General features: G+C 40.1%; 1 protein-coding gene across 2 annotated transcripts in view; it reads left to right on the top strand.

Annotated features, from left to right (window-relative positions):
• The first annotated feature begins 997 nt into the window (after positions 1 to 997).
• P4HA1 (prolyl 4-hydroxylase subunit alpha 1) overlaps positions 998 to 20,133 on the top strand; it is a 65,606-nt gene continuing 46,470 nt past the window's right edge. Inside the window, exons 1-2 of one of the 2 annotated variants that reach the window (XM_036437765.2) lie at positions 998 to 1,187; positions 18,861 to 18,968. In XM_036437765.2, the coding sequence (XP_036293658.1) occupies positions 18,881 to 18,968 (88 nt within the window). In that variant the 5' untranslated portion in view covers positions 998 to 1,187; positions 18,861 to 18,880. The remainder of the gene's footprint in view (positions 1,188 to 18,860; positions 18,969 to 20,133) is intronic. The other variant, XM_036437764.2, reaches the window with a different exon arrangement.

Consider the following 20,133-nt stretch of genomic DNA (forward strand, 5'->3'; position numbering starts at 1 on the left):
TGAGGCATCTACCCTCATAGATGAGAAAACTGGGATACAGAGGGGTTAATGCCCAGTGTTAGAGGGGACTAGGCCAGGAATTGAACCAAAAAAAAAAAAAAAATCAAAATCAAAATCTGTCTCAGCCTGGAGGGACCTGGAGAGTATTATGCTAAGTGAAATAAGCCAGAGGAAGACAAGTATCACAGGATCTCTCTCCTATGTGGAATCTAGTGGGTAAAATAAACTGATGAACAAAATAGATCTAGAAACATAAACGCATAGAACAGACTGCAGAACTTCAGAGGGAAGGCGGGGGAGGCTGGCTGGGTGGGAAGAGATCAAAGAACTTATATGCATATATGCATAACCCATGTACACAGAAAACAGGGTGGTGAAGGCCGGGGCAGGCGGTGGGGGCGGGCTAGAAGGGGTCAATGGGGGGGGGGGGAAGGGGACATCTGTAATACGTTCAACAATATTTAATTAAAAAAACAAAATAATCTGTTTCTGGAGCACAGTGTCCATTTCCTACTGATAAAACATAAAGGCGAAGAGAGATGTGCACGACAGTAGAGGTGAAAAAGGGAAGTTAGGAAAGCAAAAAGGCTCAGGGCCAGGACAGCTGAGATAACCAGGGATCCACCGGAAGCTCGCTTTCTGCTTCTATTTTTATTCCTATATGCTCCTCTTCTCCTGTGTAAGCTATCTCCTGCCAGGTGGCCTCATCCTTCAGGCCAGAGGCCGATGCTGACATCAAGGCGCTAAAGAACTGATGCAAAGGAGCTGGGCGCCTTCGAGGTAACTACGGTGACTGTGGCGGGGCGAGAACCTTGCGCAGGCGCGTTGCGTCCCGGCCCGCCCGCCCGCGGGGCCCACCTCCCGGCCGCAGACTCCACGAGCCCGTGGGGAGAGCAGGCGTGGGCACGAGAGGGGGCGGGGCCTGCCAGGAGTGGGCGTGGTCACGCGGGGCGGGGAGGGGCGGGCGCCCGGCGGCGCCTGCGCAGTGGGCGCACGCTGGTGTGCTCAGGCTCACGTAGAGGCTGCGGTCCCCCCACTCCGGCGCTGCCCGGGGTTATAAAAGGCTGACGGGCTCCCTCTGCTGCCCAGTCGCGCCGCCCGCGGGCAGAGGGACGGAGGAGGCAGCCCGCCCGGGTGCAGGCAACAGGGCACTGAGGACCGCGCTCCCGCCCGGCTCCGCTCCCCAGGTGAGGCGCTCTCCGGGGGCCGTGGAGACCGAGGCCGAGGCCCTCCGGCGGCCGTGGTCCCCCTCCCGGTCCTGGTGTCCGGCCCCTGCCCCCTCCGGCGGGATGGTTTGGGGGTGGGGGTCCTCCAGCTTCCCGCGGCAGCCGCGGTCTCCTCTCTGGAGGCTCGGCCCCTCGCCCCGCGCCCCCCGGCCGGCCCGGAGGCCCCTCCGCCCCCCATCCGGGCGCCCCTTCTCCCCTCCTCGCCCGGGAGCGTCTCCGGCCGTCCGGGCTGCGGCAGCCTCTGTCCCCGCCCCGAGGACCAGAACTTTCTTGAATGTTTCTTCCCCGGGAGGCATCACCCTGTTGATCTCCCCCGAGCTCCTCTCGTACCTGGGCCTCCCGGCGGGGCTGCTGGCGGGGGGCTCCGGCCTCCGGGGCCGCGGCTGGCCCGCTTGTGGCCGCGGAGAGGGGGCTTTCCAGCCGGAGCGGCCGCTCCTCTCCTCTCCGGGCGCTTTACCCTCCGGAGAGTCTCCGGGGCTGGGCACCAGCTCAGGCTTCACCCCGGGTGCCATGCCGGCCGGGCGGCGGAATCCCGGGGGGCGACTCGCGAGGTTATGGGGGAGGAAGTGGCTGTCAGGGCGGCCGGTGGTCGGGGCAGCGGGGCTTCCCCCTCCCGCTTCGTACCGAGGTTTCCCTAAAGGCGCCTGAGTCAGTGCTTCTGAAGTCCACCCGCATGCCATGGTTGGGTGAGAGCTCTGAGTTGGGGTACAGGCGTGGCCCCCCGAGCTGTGTCTTCAGGGGGAGAGAGAATGGTGCCGTGAATGAGACTCTTTTCCCGAAATAATTGAATGTGTTAATTACAATCCGGTGGTGGTGGTGGTGGTGGTGGTGGTGGTGTGTGTTTTTTTTGGGGGAAGGGGGCGGTGGAAGAGGGCACAGAGGGGATACATAGTGATGGGGGGAAAATACAAAATATATATAAATAGTAAAAACAAAACAAATACAATTTAGTTTTTAGATACTAAGCCATCTTTCGCGCCGGGGCAGAGCGGAGAAGACTTGAGTGTTTGCACTGTTTGCTTCAGAAAGGGACGAGGAAGGAATCTCCTTTTAGGAATCGATCCGAAAGGCCGGGGCTGCCAGCTTAACTGTTTGTGGTTTCTCTGGGAGGCGGCTCCGGCTTCCCCCAGGAATGCGCCGCGGGATGGAGTGGCCGCTACGTGAGCGGGGGAGGGGGAGAGACGTGGCAGCAGGGCTCTTTCATCAACGTTTTGGCCTTTTTTTTTTTTTTAAGGTTCTGGAAGGAAACCTATTTCCCCTTTTAGGCTTAGACGTGGTTTATGAATGAGGCCAGTCTTTTCCTAAAATAATCAAATGAAATATTCAGCCCGCATAGCAGGAACGCTGGAATTTAATTTATAAAACATTTCAAAGGGATTTTTCCGATCCAATTTCTGTGGAGAAAGTGGATACCTTAGCAGAAAATATCCAAGAAGCCGAAAGTGGACAGTCTTGGGTATGGTTAGCCTTGATTTGGAATTTAAATGGACACTTCATGATTTTTCTTTAACTTTGGTTTTAGCCTGAGCGGAACTATAGAAAAATATGAACTTTAAATATTTGTTCTGCGGGAAACATAGGTGTTATCACTTCACTTACCTTTAAAAATTATGTTTTTTCTTTTTTTGCTTTGGAACATTTAAATAGCTGTTGTCAAATGTTTCTTAAAAATTTAACATAGACAAACTGAAAAAAGGACTACTTTGTCTTATTATTTTTTTTAGATGGCTAATGCTGTTTCCTTTGACCTCTTAAAATGAATTTCATTTTGAAGTACCAAAAACCTGGGCTTTGACAGGCATATAGTAACAATAGCCATTTTGTGTCTTTGTAACTAAAGTAGTAAAATAGATGACAGATTGTATATAACATTTAACTCTTACAGAATAATAATTATTTAGGCAGTGCAAAAGCCTTAATAAAAAAGGAAAGTTTATATCAGCTAGGTCCCTGGTCAGCAAACTGCGGCTCTCGAGCCACATGCGGCACTTTGGTCCCTTGAGTGTGGCTCTTCCACAAAATACCACAGCCTGGGCGAGTCTATTTTGAAGAGGTGGCATTAGAAGACGTTTAAGATTAAAAATTTGGTTCTCAAAAGAAATTTCAATCGTTGTACTGTTGATATTTGGCTCTGTTGACTAATGAGTTTGCCGACCACTGATAGGTAGTCCAGGTTGTTGCAGGTGAAGCTTGGATTTTTGGTAAGGAGGTGTTAACCTTTTCTCAAACTGCAGAGTGGAGTGTACACTGACAAGCAGTATCATTCATAGGGCAATTAAGTTCAAACTCCTGCTTTTATTCCAGGGAGGTAGTCATTAAGCTTCTGAACCTTCATTTCTGTGAATGGAAAGTCTGAATTTACTTAGCAATTAGTAATAAACTGGGATATAATTACTCCTTTTATTTTTTAGTTATTTTTTTATTGTCTAAGCAGTGTTTCCCAAAGTGTGGTACTGTACCCCCAGGGGTACGGGAGGAGTTTGGTGGGGGTATGCGTTGCACCGGAGTTTGGTGGGGATATGCACTGCACCGTGCTTAGCTGAGCCTAATTCTACGTTCTCATGAGTACGATGGGTACTCAGCGTTACGAAATTTATAGAAGGGGCACACATATGTCAAAAGTTTGGGAAACACTGGTCTAAAGGTTTATATAGTCTCCTTTTTCCCCAATTGACTACTTCCCTTCACCCCCACCCCCACCCCACCCCCAGCCATTCCCACCTTGGGCAAATATTTAATTACTCCTTTTAGATTTGAAAAGTGTGCCCTGTGAAATACATAGCAATTTTCAACTTCTTTTGTGGTCATGAATCCATTGAGAATCTAATAGGTATGAATCTTGAGTCAAAAAATTGAAGTTGAAACCACACAGCCCTGGCCAGTGTGGTTAGTGGTTAGCATGTCGACCCAAGCACAGAAGGGTCTTGGGTTTGATTCCTGGTCAAGGGCATGCATCTGGGTTGTAGGTTTGATCCCTGGCCCAGGTGCATGTGGGAGGCAATCAATTGATGTATCTCACACTGATGTTTCTCTCTCTCTTCCCCTATATTCCTCTCCTCCCCCACCCCTATTCTCCTCCCTCCCTTCCTCTCTTCCACTTTCTATAAAAACCAGGCTGGTGTGGCTCAATGATTTGAGCATCCACCCAGGAACCAAGAGGTCCCTGGTTTGATTCCCAGTCAGGGGACCTACACAGTTTGTGCACAAGATCCCCAGTAGGGGGTGGGCAGGAGGCAGCTGATCGATGATAATTCTCATGGGTTTCTATTTCTCTATCTCTCTTCCTTCCTCTCTCTAAAAATCAATAAAAACATATTTAAAAATATTAGCTTGGGTTTTTATTATAAACATTTAAAAAAATAATGGAAAAAATATCCTTGGGTGAGGATTAACAACAATGAAAATGCATATGTGGCATGGAAATATTGTGCATGTGCCCTGACCGGGATTGATCCACGACCTCCTGGTTCATAGGTTGGTGCTCAACCACTGAGCTATGCTGGCCCGGCTCAACTGTATTTCTTTATACTAACAAGAGCAATGGAAAATTATAATTTAAAAGTACCATTGCAATAGCACCAAAAACCATAAAATATTTAAGTATTGAAAAATATGCCCAAGATTTATATACTGAAAATTATAAAACATCAATGAACGAAACCAAAGAGTACTACATAAATGGAGATATATTTCATATTCATGGATTGGAAGACTCGTTGTTGAGATTTCCATTCTTCAACTGATCTGTAGATTCAATACAATTCCAGTCCAAATCACAGTAGGATTTAAAAAATATATATTTCATTTTTTGTAGAGAGGAAGGGAGAGGGATAGAGAGTTAGAAACATCAATCATCTGCCTCCTACACACCCCCTACTGGGGATGTACAAGCAACCAAGGTACATGCCCTTGACCAGAATCGAACCTGGGATCCTTCAGTCCGCAGGCCAACGCTCTATCCACTGAGCCAAACCAGCTAGGGCTCAGTAGGATTTCTTATAGAAACTGACAAGCTGAATCTAAAGCTGATATAATAAAAAGAAAGTAGAAAAGGCAGAACAGTTTTGAAAAAGGACAAAGTTGAAAAACTCATACTACCTGATTTCAACTTATTGTGTAGCTACCAGTACTCAAGACAGTGTGGTATTGAAGAAAAGAAAAACATACAGATTCATGGAGCAAAGTAGAGAATTCACACAAAAATAGTTTGTTTTTGGCAAAGGTATAATGGCAGTTCAGTACCGAGAGGATAGTATGGAATAATTGGATACTCATACAAAAAAATCTGTTTTATTTGGGCACCAGTATCCCCTATTAGACACCAGTCAGCTCCCCACCTAGGAATTTTTTAAAAGCACCAATGGAGCCGAAGCCGGTTTGGCTCAGTGGATAGAGCGACGGTCTGCGGACTGAAAGATCCCAGGTTCGATTCCGGTCAAGGGCATATTCATTGGTTGCAGGCACATCACCAGTGGTGGGTGTGCAGGAGGCAGCTGATCAATGTTTCTCTCTCATTGATGTTTCTGGCTGTCTATCCCTTTCCCTTCCTCTCTGTTAAAAATCAATTAAATATATTTTAAAAAAAATGTACCAATGGATATGAATTATGAAATAAAGTTTACTGGCACAATAAAGTGCAAAAGGATTCTTCAAGGACAAGGGCTTAGGTTCAGTCCAGAGTGAAGCAGGAGTGAAGCGGGGTGGCCGTTTTTGTGTTTACTGTGGCTCGGAGGAGGGACCGGTTTGATAGTTCCCATGTGTGTAACTTCCCACCAACACAGCGGGAGTGAATGGCTGAACATTCTTATTGCTTCACCCAGATGTGGGTCAGAAGAGGGAGGGAAACGGTTTCAGAGCAATCAGCACTCAAACATAAAGTAACTTCTTTTCCTTTATTATAGCCTCAATGCAAAAAACACTTCACACTTTATGCAAAAATTAGTTCAGAATGATTCCTAGACCTCAAGGTAAGACCGAAAGCTATAAAATATCTTGAAGAAAATATCAACAGAATCTTTTTCACCTTGGGTCGGGCAAATATTTCTCAGATATGACACCAAAAGCATTATCTATAAATGAATAAATTGATAAATTCAATTTCAGCCAAATTAACTTATGGTGTTGGAAACAGTGTTATGAGAATGAAAGTCAAGCTGCACATTGATAGTAAATATTCCTCTTTAGCATATCTAACAAAGGACTTATCTATAATAAAAGCGGAATATGTTAATTAGATCAGACCACCTTCTGGATGAAGCTGGGACTGAGTGAAGCCCAGGACTTGGGTGCCAGAGGGAAGCCGGTGCCGGCAGCTGGGGGAAGGAAGGCTTACTCTTGCACGAATTTTGTGCACCGGGCCTCTAGTATTATATTGTAGAAAGAACTCAGGACCTAGCTGGTTTGGTTCAGTGGACAGAGGGGTGACCTGTGGACTAAAGCTCCTGGGTTTAATTCTGGTCAAGAGCATGCACGTTGGTTGCAGGCTCCTTCCTATTCTATGTCCTGGTCATGGCAAGTGCAGGAGGCAAACAGTCGATATGTTTCTCTCACATCTATGTTTCTATTTTCCCCTCTCCAAAAGATCAGTGGAAAAATACCCTTGGGTGAGGATTAACAACAACAAAGAAAAAGGACTCGGAAAATTTAATAATTGGTAAACTGCCTAGTTAAAAATTTGGCGAAAAATATAAGCACAAACTACCAAACAAGGTGTATGGACAGCAAGTAAACACACCCAAACATATTAAACATCATTAGTAATTTTGGAATTGCAAATTAAAACCAGATTGAGCTACCACCATATACCTAGTGAGAGAATCAATAAATTAAAAAAATGAAGGAGAAAAGGAAAAATGACAATAACAAATGATAATGAGGATGTGAAGCCATTGGTACGTCTTCCATTGCTGATGGCAATGCCAGTGGTTTTGACTTTAGAAAAACATTTGTTAGTTCTTTATAAAGGTAAACAAACTTACACGTACCATACAACTCAGCATTCCTATTCCTAAGTATTGACCAAGTGAAATGAGAATGTATGTTTTTAGTGATGCATTTGTGTTGTGGCATGTTTACCACTGCATGATATTCCATTGTATGGATATATCATATTTTGTTTATTCTTCAACTGATGGGCATTTGGGTTGTTTTCATCTTTTTTACTATAATGGATACTTCTATGAACATTCTTGTACAAATATTTGTATGGACATGAGTTTTAATCTCAGGTATAAATCTAGGAGTGGAATTGTGGAGTCGTATAGTAACTCCATGTTTAACGTTTTTAAAAAAATATTTTTATTGATTTCAGGGAGGAAGGGAGAGGAGAGAGAGATAGAAACATCAATGATGAGAGAGGATCATTGTTCGTCTGCCTTCTGCATTCTCCCCACTGGGGATTGAGCCTGCAACCCAGGCATGTGCCTTTGACCAGAATGGAACCCTTCAGTCTGCAGGCCAATCCTCTGTCTACTGAGCCAAACCAGCTAGGGCTATGCTTAACTTTCTTGAGGAACTGAAAAACTTTTCCAAAGTAGCTCTACCATTTTACATTCCTACCAGCAGTGTACGAGTGTTTCAGTTTCTCAACATCCTCAACAACTTTTTCCCCCTCTCACTATAGCTATCCTAGGGGCTGTGAAGTGATATCCTTTGTGGTATTCATTTGCAGTTCCATAAAATGATATTGAGTGTTTTTTCATGTACTTATTGGCCTTTTATATATCTTCTTTGGAGAAATGTCTCTTCAAATCCTTTTCTCATTTAAGCCCTGGCCGGGTAGTTCAGTTAGAGCATTGTCGATCCCTGGTCAGGGCACATTCAAGAACCAATCAATGAATTCATAAATAAGTAGAACAGCAAATTGATATTTCTCTCTCCTTTCCTCTCTCTCTGAAAAATAAGTAAATAAAAATTAAAAAAACTTTTTCCATTTAAGAAATGGACTATTTTAATATTTTTATTCTAAGAATTCTGTATATATTCCAGGTCCTAAAGATCTATTAGAAATATGATTTGCAAATTTTTTCCATAGTCTGTGGATTGATTTTTACTTGAAGGACAGAAGTTTTAAATTTGTGCTTTAGGTGTCATATCTAAGAAACTTGCCTGGGTGTTATATCCAGTTGCCTAATCAAGGTTATGAGGGTTTATACCCCTCCCCCCCAGAGGTTTATAGTTTTAAACTTCAAAGTAGTCTTTAATCCATTTTGGATTAAACATTTTAGGGTCAATTTAAATTTTCTTAAGTTTATTCTCAGGTAATTAATATATTAATTGGTATTACAAATGAGGTAACTTTTTATTACTTTCAGTGTTTGGTTATTATTTGTATAAAAACATTCTTTTCTAAAGGGAATGTCACTTTTTTCAAATGATTATTTTTTTACGGAGTATAACTTTAAAAATTTAGTCTTTAGTGATGTTTTATTGAAAACTCTACTTTGGGAATAGTTAGCCTTCAACTCAGACTCCTTACTGAAGCTTAAAAATCTAAAATATATATTGTACAAAATTTTACTTTTCACTTGTGCCCTTAGGGTGGTGAAGACACTGAAGTTCTCTTAGGATGAAGTTTGTTTTGGGTTAAAAGGGACTGGTGGTGGTATCATGCCAACTAGTACAGCTGTGGAGTTAATCATTTGGATTTTGCGAACTCTGTTTGTGATTCGAATTTGTTTACTTTAGTGCTACTTTGACTTTTTTTTTTTTTTTTTTTTAGCTCATTTGCTTATAGAAATAGTCTACTAACAATATGTTTATTAAAAGGCAGAAGTTGAGTGAAGAGAAGTGATTGTGAACTCATTTCTCAGACATTGTTAATATTTTTGGAGTTCTTTTAATTGCTGTATATAGTTTTAAAGTTTTTATGTATATAACTAAATAGTTTCTTTAAACTTAGAAATCAGGCTTTAAAACTTCCCATATGTATATTTAGCAGTCTCCAAATTAGAAAACATAGTTTTACAAGTTTAAATCTCTAAAGGATTGCTGCTTTTTATATTACTGCTTTTTAAATGCTTAACCAGTGTTTTGATAGTCATATTATGAAATAGTTTCATTAATACAACCAAGAGAAGATACTGCAAATTCTTTCTTAAAATGAGAAATATATGTTAACATTTGGAAATACCAACATTTAAGCAACAGGAAAACATGTACAATTTGATGTTTACTTGTTTTCCTTCTTCCCTTCCACTGCCTCTGTCTACTCTCGTTTCCCACATGAATTCCCAAGTGATAAAGAGCCTGACTTGTCTGCTGATAGACTGGGCTCCTTGTTTCCTCTCACTTAGCCTAGGTTTGAGGTTGTGTGGGCTTCCCACCATTCTCCAAGCCTTTTCTTTCCCAATGTGCCTTGAGATGCTCTTGGCAACATGTCCAGCTATTCAGCTCCTACCCCACATCCAGAAATAACATTTGTTAAGTGTCTTCTATGTGCCAGGTATCATTCTAGGCATTTCTAAATTACAGCTTTTTTTTTTGGTTTGTTTGTCACTTGTGGTCAGATTGGACCTCATATTTTGATAACCTTATCTTTACGCTTATTATGCTTCCTATTGGAGGGACCATCTAATAAAGATGGACATTCCTGATGAATCTTATTAATTTGGGGTTCTTGATAATGATTATGGTAAATTTTTTTTTTTTTGTATTTTCTATTCTGGGAACAATAATCCTGACCTTTTTCCTACATTGGGGAATGCATTTCTTCCATCCTTCCTCCCTTCCTTTCTTTCAGGGAGGCAATTCTGTTTATTGTTGCGGACTGAGAAACAAACTCTGGAGATGCTCTGTGTAAGCGGTGATGAGCTGCTAAGGAGGGGTGGGTGGAGAGGAGACACAGTAACATGAATCTTACTCTGAGTGAGCACCACTCTTCCTTCTAACACTGAGCCAAGGAGAGAACCAGCCACCTTGTCACTAAGGCTGCAGGAGAATGGAAACCCCACTCAGTTTATCAGTTGCTACAGCGCAGGCTGAGCAAGAGGTTTGATAAGCTGATGCAAGAGGCCATCTTGTGTGTTGGAGTGATGGCCAATTTGCATATTACTCATTTATTAGATAGGATTGTGGAGATAGGGTCTCAGCAACCAGAGGTCAGGAGTATGATTAGACCTCAAGAGTAACAGGAACATCACAATGATTTCTTCCTCTCTGCATATTGGCTTCATTTTTAATCTTTTCAAATATGCTTCATTCGCTTTTTGTCCTATATGTCAAAGCTTGGTCCCTAGCATCACCTGAGCTTTATTTATATACAATAGTTCAGGCATTCAGAGAGAGAGAGTATCATTTCTTTCTCAGTTTCATTTTCAGAAAGAACTTTGACTAGTTGTCTGATAAGGGGGAATGTACTATATAAAATGACTATTGAAATTATAGGGATGAATTAAAGGTGGAGTGGGGCAGTAACAATGATAGAAAGGGGCATTTTCCATAAGGAAGGGAGTAAGGATGCTGTATGGTAAAAAGCAGAGGTATTTTTGAAGTTATCTTCAGTTTTTTTCTGACAGGAGAGGAAGGGGAAGTTTTGAACTTGGGAGGAACCTCCAAAATACAGCCTGTGCAGCACTTTCAGTTAAGGACAATATCTTGATTTAAAGCTTCTTTCTAACCAAAGCTTGAAATGCTGTTCTTTCGGGATTATGCCTGTGGCAGGGTTTACTGCTCAAGTACAGAAAGCTGTGGGAGAGAGGCTAGCATGATTTCTGAGTTTTTGGTAGAAAAGTTGGTCATACCATTAAAGCACTTGTAACTCACTCTCTTTGGGATCAGAAATATGACTGGAATTCATGGAGTTAAGTTAAAACAAATGGCAATTTGCAGAGGGATTATTGGGAAGAACAGGAATATAACTAGTAATCCCTCTTAGTAGTCTTGGAAAATCCATCCTGCTTATATGAAAGAGACATGCCACATTTTTTGATATATTGGTATACCACATTGTATTGGTCTGATTTAAAAGCCTGAAGTGTGTGTGTGTGTGTGTGTGTGTGTGTGTGTGTGTTTTGCATTTGTCATGAAAACTGTCGAAAAGATTAAAGTCTAACACAGATGTCAGGAAGACCAACAGTTGAATATGGGCTATCTGTAGGAAAAACAAAAAGCTGGAGTCCTTTCAAAGCCGTGATGGAACAGTTGTGGGAGGTATGTTAGGAGTTGGAAGGAGCCTTGTGGAAAATTTTTAGTGTCAGAGAAAGTTTAGATTAGAATATCAAGCATTCTTTAGTCTGCTTTATTAATTTTTGAATGATTTGTTTGGGAAAGACAAACTTTTAGAAATGCTGTAATGTTTTTCTTGGAAGAAAAATGTTAGACTGAAAGGCTAATAGAATTATTTGCTAGATGCTCTGTTCTAGTAATTCATTGAATAACTTGTACAATTCAATAACTTTTGATCACTCAAAGTTGTAAATATTTACAATGTAATAGAACTGTTTTAAAACCTGTTCCCAGGTTTATTGACCTTTGAGTGTATGGGGACTAGACTTTCTTGGAAGAAAGACTCTAAGAAAGATTTGGATTAATAATACACTTTGTAATTTATTTTTATCCAGGCCCACCTGAGGATGTTTCCCAGTAATATTTTTCCATATCTTCTTCCCTCTTAACAATTTTTAAAACATAATATTCATGTATACCAAACATTATATGTAATACGCGTGTATGTTATAAAAATTAGATAATAAATACCCATGAACTTATTGTTCAGCTGAGAACTAAATATTGTCCATACCAGCGGTCGCCAACTGGTGGTCCGAGCAGCACGGTGGTCGGTGAGGTCTGAAAGGTTGGTGACCGCTGGTCCATACTGTTTCATACTAAATTTTATTCCAGTATAAATTTATCTTTTTATCTCAGACTCTTCTTTGGCTTTCTTCCTCTCTTTCTTCTCTATTTCTCTTTCCTGTTTGTCTTTTCAGGGAGCTGTGATTTACCTTACTTTTAAAGGAGATTGCAACCTCTTAAACCCATTTCAATTGTATTTCAAGCTTGTTTGAGCATTAAAACAGGAGACACTTATGTCTTACTATTTTTGATAAAACCTAATGTCTCTGGGATGTTTGACTAGATGCTTGTAAATATGATTTGCTTTACAAGCTGCTAACTGAATGAAGGTGGAAATTAATGGAAGTGAGACTTCACTAATAAGGAAACCATCGTGTTTTAAAAGCCCCTCATTGATATATCCTTACATATTATGTCATATCTTACATGCCCTAAGGTTTCTGAAGGGATATGAGTGAAACAATATTAAAACAGGTTAGAGGAACTATTCCCTAAAGTAATTAAAAATTTAGTGATTTTTTTTTTTTAAGAAAGTAAGTTGAAGAAAGATCTATTTTAAAGGCAGAGAGCACTTTTTGTGTGATTTGAAAGGATCTTTATATCTAGCGTTCCTCAAAGTTTGATCCCCAGACTAGTAGCATCAGCATCACCTGAGAACTTGAATAAGTTGTCTCCATACCTCAGACCAGTTGTAGGTGATTCCAATTTAGCTAACGTTTGGCAAGCACTGCTCTACGGGCTGTCTTTATTATTATTTTTAACCAGCTTAGGTTGGCATGACAGTTGGGAGTAATGCTCTATGTGTCTTGAAATTCCTATTTCAAATGACAGAAATCTTGTTGGGGGTGTGCAGAGGGAGGAGAAGGAGTGAACAGCCTTGGGCCCTCCTCAGCTTTACCAAGTGTTTTGGTTGAGGGTTAATTATAGAACCAAATGGGAACAGCCCCCAACTGTTATAAGTCCTGGATTTATAAGGTTTCCAACTTATCTGGCCCCTGCAAGAGGGACTCCTGGGACTCACAGGAGGCCCTGACTGGTACTTAAATAAAAAAAGGGAGGGGAGCCGAGACTGGTTTGACTCATTGGATAGAGCATTGGCCTGTGGACTGAAAGATTCCAGGTTCGATTCCGGTCAAGGGCATGTACCTTGGTTGCGGGCACATCTCCAGTAGGGGGTGTGAGAGGCAGTTGATCAATGTTTGTCTCTCATCGATGTTTCTACCTCTCTATCCCTCTCTCTTCCTCTCTGTAAAAAATCAATAAAATATATATATTTAAAAAAAAAAAAAAAAAAAAAAAGGGAAGGGACTTACAGGCTCCCTTAGCTGGCTTGGAAGGTTATTTGAGTAGCTCACAGATTGAGAGCAATAATGGGGAGAATCAGTACTGAGGAGCCGGGAACTGCTTATCTCTGCAGGACTTTTTCCTGTTTGTAGATTGGATTCCTATTGTATCCCCGACAAGTGGAAAGTTGGTCACAGGCAGCTCAAAATTCATACTCTCTGAGCTCAGAAACTGCAGTAATAGCTGCTTTTGACCATTTCACAAATCCCACCCCTCAACAGTTACGTTCGTGGGAATGAGGGCCAGTGACTGGCTTAGCCTGGGTCATGTGTCCATCTCTGGGAAGAAGGAAAATAGAGAAGTGTGCTATTCTGACTGTATAGTTCCCTACTGGATATGTGGCTTACTTCAAATAAGCTTAACTGTCTGAAGCAGGGAGAGAAGCCTGGGGTCTTGCAGAGCTGGAAAATGAAACATGTGGAACATGTTTTAACATGTGCAGTTAGCTACTTTTTTGTTAGGGAGTAGGTAGTTAACCACTCCATTAAAGGTGTAGGGTGCTATAATATGGGAATTAATGTTTTAGATTTATTATTTTGTATAGAGTTAATTTTTTGTTATAAAAGTTAATATACCCTAGGATGCTGGAAAATACAGATAAACAAAACAAATCATCTAGTGTTCTGTCCAGAGACAACTACATTTTGGTGAATTTTCTGCATATTTCCTTGCATAGTTATGAATACATGTTAATTTTTAAAATTGGTTTTGATCAATATTTACCACTCTGTCAGAGTAGTAGAAACTGAATTGCATTCAATACAGATTCCACTAGAGCAGCAGTCGCCAACCAGTGGTCCATGAGGTCTGAAAGGTTGGTGACCACTGCACTGGAGTATTGCATGATGTTCACTTTTATTTATTTAAGATTTTATTTATTTTAGGGCAGTTTTAGGTTCACAGGACTGTACAAAGATTTCCCAAATACTCCTTGCTCACACACATGCATAACAATATCCTCCAGCAGAGTGGTACATTTATTATAATTAGCGACTCTACATTGACACGTCATATTGCACAAAGCTCATAGTTTACATTACCCCTTCACTGTATATGTTGCATAGTCTGTGGTTGTGGACAGATGTGTACTGGTGTGTATTTATCATGTGGTGTATTCCCACTGCCCTAAAAATCCTCTTTGCTTCACCTATTCACCCCCAACACATGCTGATCTTTTTACTGTCTTCATAGTTTTGCGTTTTCCGGAATGTCATGCACTTGAAATCATATAGTATAGAGCCTTTTCAGATTGTCTTCTTTCACTTAGTAATAGGCATTTAAGGTCCTTCTATGTCTTTTCATGGCTTGGTAGTTCATTTCTTTTTAGCAATGAAGAACATTCAGTTGTCTGGATGTACCACTGTTTACACATTCACAATTTCTTGGTTGCTTCCAGGTTTTGGCCATTATGAATAAAGGTGCTGTAGACGTGTGTGAAGGTTTTTATGTGAACATGTTTTCAGTTCCTTGTGTAAATACCAAGGAGCATGATTGCTGGATTGTATGGTAAATGTATGTTTAATTTTTTAAGAAACTGCCAAACTGACTTCCACAGTGGCGGTAACATTTTTTATTCCCATCAGTAATGAATGAAAGTTGATGTTAATGTTCAAGCCTTATTTTTTTGTTTAAATTCACAAATTAAAGGATGTGTTCATTTTAAGTTTCTTTGCATACAACACCATCATTAGATATTTTTAATTGTTAATTTGTTTGTTTATTCACTGGGCAGAAAGTGGCTATCTTATTTCAATGTTTTGTGTGCTTGATTACTGAGGGTTTTTTTGTTTGTTTGGTTGTCTATAGTTCCTCTTTTGTGACTTTCTACATCACTGATCCACTTCTCTATTAACACGTCAGTGGTTTTCTTATTGAGTTGTAAGAGTGCCTTAAATGACCTCTGTGTATCTTCTTTAGTTTCCCAGTTTGTAGTTTATAGTTCTTTTTTGTTGTTGTTTTGTTTTGTTAATCGTCACCTGAGTATATTTTACCATTGATTTTTAGGGAGAGTATAGAGAGCAAGAGTGAGAGAGAGAAACATCGATGTGAGAGAAACACATAGTTTGATTGCCTCCTGCACAAGTTCCCCGCGGTGGGGAGAAGCCTGTGACTGAGGTACTTGACCTTGACCGGAATCCAACCAGGGACTCTTGTCCGAAGGCCAGTACTCTTACCCACTGGGGCAAACTGGCTAGGATTTACATTTGTGTGTTTTTTTAAACATATGTAAACCTAAATTATTTTGTGTATTTATTGATTTTTTTTTTAAAGAGAGAGATGGGGGGAAAAGGAAGAGAGAGAGAAAAACATTGATGTGAGAGCAAAACATCCATCAGCTGCCTCCTGGGAGGGAGACTGCAACTTGGGCATGTGCCTGAACGGGAACTGAACCAGCAACCTTTTTGCCTGGGATGATACCCAACCGAGCTACACTCGCCAGGGCTGTTTTGTGCATTTAAATACCATCCGGCTATTATAGGTTGTTTATTCATTTTTAAATTTAGGAATTCTCTTCTTTGAGAGATCAGTATCTTTTTTTGTTTGTTTTTATTTTATTTTTTGTTGACTTTATCTCTTTAATCCATCTAGAATTTATTTTGTAGCATGATTTCCAAAGGTATGTTTAGTCTCCATATGATTAATGCTTTTAATTTTTATAGTCTATAATTTTATTTATTTTTAAAATATATTTTTATTGGTTTCAGAGAGGAAGAGAGAGAAACATCAATGATTGATCTGCTGCCTCTAACACCCCCCCCACTGGGGATCAAGCCCACAACCAGACATGTGCCCCTGACCAGAATCGAACCTGGGACCCTTGAGTCCATAGGCTGATGCTCTGTTCACTGAGCAAAACCGGGTAGGGCAGCTCTATCATTTTAAAATGCAATTTTCAAGCTTCTTTTTAGTAATGTGTGTAGACTAATTGGTTCTTGATTCATTGTAAGGCTTAAGGACGAGGAAAGATGATAGAAATATTACTGACAGAATATATTTTAGCAATGAAAAACTGATAATAACCTCTTATCTGACAAATCTATATTTTCTTATTAAATATTAGACAACATTTCTGATTTAGCCTACGTCTAGTACAGCAAAATTTATATTTTCTGGAAATAACATTTACTTACCGTATGAAGAAAATTATGTCAGAAACCTATTTAAAGTGAGAAGATTCTAGACTCTTCAGACAGTCCAGGATTTTGAAAAAGCCTTGTGCTTTGGCTGGAGCCCAGGAGAGGAAGTGAGTCTGCAGCTGCAACATTCTAGAAGCTTTCCAAAGACTTACTGTAAAGCAGCCAAGAGAGCAGTGGATTTTACTACTGTGTGGTTCTGGAAGTATCTGGAAGTTTGCAGCAAACTTGAGGGAGGAGACTAAGGAGTACTTCCAGAATGTCGGTTTCTCTGGTGATCTATTTTATTGGGATTCAAATTAGGAAAGTGGGTTTTACTTTGTTTTGGGAACAGGTTGCTTTCCACAGTGGACTTGAACCTGCTGGTTTAGATGAAGTCTCTCGGGAAGAGTCAGACAGAGGTGCCTGCACAAAAAATAGGATGACAGGTCAGAGTAACCAATGGCTTGTGCTGGGGCAAATGGAACTGTGATGGTAACTTATTCTCCTGTAAGGTAGTAAGAAGGACTTAAAGTCCATGTATGTGATGAAAAAGGAGCAAGAGAAGAAACCCAACAGGGCATTTTGGGAAGGCAGGGTAAAGTCCTTCTGTTGGTTATTGATATCTGCAGTCACTATGTAGAATACATTCTAGAAAGATTGCTATCGGATGAGTTAAAAAGAACAGCTTTGCTACCAGGTTAAAAAAAAAAAAAAGCCTCAGCTATGTACGAGGCTGAGGATTTTTACATAGAACACAGTAGATAAGAAACTCAACATTGAATCCTTTGAGAGAAATTACTAGCTTAAATTGACAGGGCTGTTTATTCTTTTTTGGATTCTGTGCAACTTTTTAAAAATAACAGCTTTGCTGAGATATAATTCATACTCCATACAAATTATATGTTCATAATTTAGTACTTTCACAATGTTCTTCAACCATCAGTCTATACATTCAATTTTAGAAATCTTTCATCACCCCCAAATCCACAACTTTTAATTTAACTTATTTAAAAAAATATATACTTTTAATGTATTTTATTGATTGTTTATAGAGAGGAGGTAAGAGGGATAGAGAGTTAGAAACATCAGTGAGAGAGACACATCAATCAGCTGCCTCCTGCATACTCCCCACTGGGGATATGCCTGCAACCAAGGTACATGCCCTTGACTGGAATCAAAACTAGGACCCTTCAGTCCACAGGGCAACACTCTACACACTGAGCCAAACCAGTTAGGGCTTAAAATATATTTTTATTGGTTTCAGTGAGGAAGGGAGAGGGAGAGAGAGATAAAAACATCAATGATGAGAGAGAATCACTGATCAGCTACTTCCTGCACACACCCTACAGGGGACCAAACCCTCAAAGGGGGCATGTGCCCTTACAGGGAATCGAACTGTGACCTCCTGATTCATAGATTGATGCTCAACCACTGAGCCACGTTGGCCTGGTTAATTTATTTTATTTTATTATTTTTAAATTTTTTTTAAATTAAATTATTATCTCTGTACATATACCATTGCCCCTCGCCCCATACATGCCCTCCCTCCCCAGAGTTTTATGTCCATTGGTTGTACTTATATGCATGTATACAAATCCTTCTGTTGATCTCTTATCTCCCTCCCTGCTGTAATTTGACAGTCTGCTTGTTGCTTTAATTGAATTTATTTTAAAATTTAATACTATCTGGCTGGTGTGGGTCAGTGGATAGAGTTGGCCTGCGGACAGAAGTGTCCCGAGTTTGATTTCTGTCTGGGTACATGCCTGGTTTACAGTAGGGGGCATGCAAGCAGCAGCTGATCAATGCTTCTCTCCCATCATTGATATTTCTCTCCCTCTCTCTTCTTTCCTGAAAGAAAAAAGAAAGAAAAAATTAATACTATATAGGGAAAGGATGGATTAAGTTGGAAATTAGAGGATTAATCAGAAATCTCTGAAACTTTCTTTCACTTTAAAACATACTTTTAACATTTTAGAATGCATTTTGGTAATATTTAAATTGAAGTAGAATATTTCATGGGAAATTGATGGTTTAGCTCAGATCACAGAAAGTTATTTTTCAGGCTTTATGAAAGCTATTACTCATTTACTCTAATTGTAGTAGTTAGTATTAAGGAGAAAATAAACTCAGGTTGACTTGTTAAGCATAAATTATCAGGTGATAACAAACGTCTTTTTTTAATATGAAAACTCAAGTTAGTACTCTAATTATATAAAAAATAAGATTGTGGGACTTATTAAATAATTAAATCCATTTACAAGCATTAGCAACAGTTCCATGGGCAACCTTGGGGTCTGACTTACATTTCTTATATAAGAAAAATAAGTGAGGAACTTTTCCTGCTCTTTTAAAAAATGTTGTAATGGCCATATTTTTCTTGTAGGTGTGTGAAGCTGTAAAATTATGACTTCCAAGATGATCCGGTATATTTTAATTGTAGGGATTCTACTTCCCCAGTCTTTGGCCCATCCAGGCTTTTTTACTTCTATTGGTAAGTCTGAACTCTTTTTCTGGTTTGTATTATTTTTGCATTTAAAAATTTCCTTTGTTTTTTAGTGTTTTAAGTCAGTAAAAATCAATACACTGTCTTTCCAGGGACTGAAGCATTGCATTAGTCCCTGCCCCACTAAAAGATACTCTGTTTTATAAATTAATTTTTCCATTATTATTATTATTATTATTATTATTTATTTTGTTAATTCTCACCTGAGGATATTTTTCCATTGATTTTTTTTAGGAAGAGTAGAAGAGAGAGGAAAAGACAGAGAGAAACATCACTGTGAGAAAAACACACTGATTGGTTGCCTCCTGCACAAGCCCTGACCAGAGCCCAGGCTGGCGAGGAGCCTGCAACGAAGGTACATGCCCTTGACTGGAATCAAACCGGGGACCCAGTGGTCTGCAGGCCAATGCTCTATCCACTGAGCCAACCTGGCTAGGGCTTGTTTTTCTTTAAATACATATATATATATATATTTTTTTTTTATTACAAAAGCAATTCATTTACAGGTTATAAACTAATGAAAATTTAGGAAAACATAACAAAGAAAATTTTGAGCATGTAATTTAATGCATATTCTTTATTTAAGAATCTACTGTGAATACTATTAATTTTTTCCTATATCATAATTTTTAAAAAATAGAGACCATGATATCATTACACTAATAATATATATTTAAAAAATGTTTTTACTGATTTATTTTTTTATTTTTTTAGAGAGGAAGGGAGAGGGATGGAGAGATTAGAAACATTGATGAGAGAGAAAAATCATCGATCGGCTGCCTACTTCATGTCCCCTATGGGTATTGAGTCTGCAACCTGGGCATATGACTTGACTGGGAATAGAACCAAGAAACCTCTTGATCCATGGGGTGATGCTCAACCACTGAACCACACTGGCTGGGCCTACATCGTAATTTTTAAAAAAATCTTTTAAGAATTGTAAAAATAACATTGATTAAAGGGGAAAAATTAGGGTATGTGGAATATTAGACATTCACATGTCCTCTTTCCCCAGAAACAATTCCTCATGGGTTTATGTACATCCTCTTATATATTCCTGTGTACATGCTACCTCTGTCTTAAAGCTGACGTTTTCCTTCCTTCTGTTGACCAGCCCGTGAGTGATTGTAGAGCTAACTAAAACACAAGAAAT

This window comes from Pipistrellus kuhlii, unplaced genomic scaffold (genome assembly GCF_014108245.1).
Source record: "Pipistrellus kuhlii isolate mPipKuh1 unplaced genomic scaffold, mPipKuh1.p scaffold_m20_p_15, whole genome shotgun sequence".
NCBI lineage: Eukaryota > Metazoa > Chordata > Mammalia > Chiroptera > Vespertilionidae > Pipistrellus > Pipistrellus kuhlii.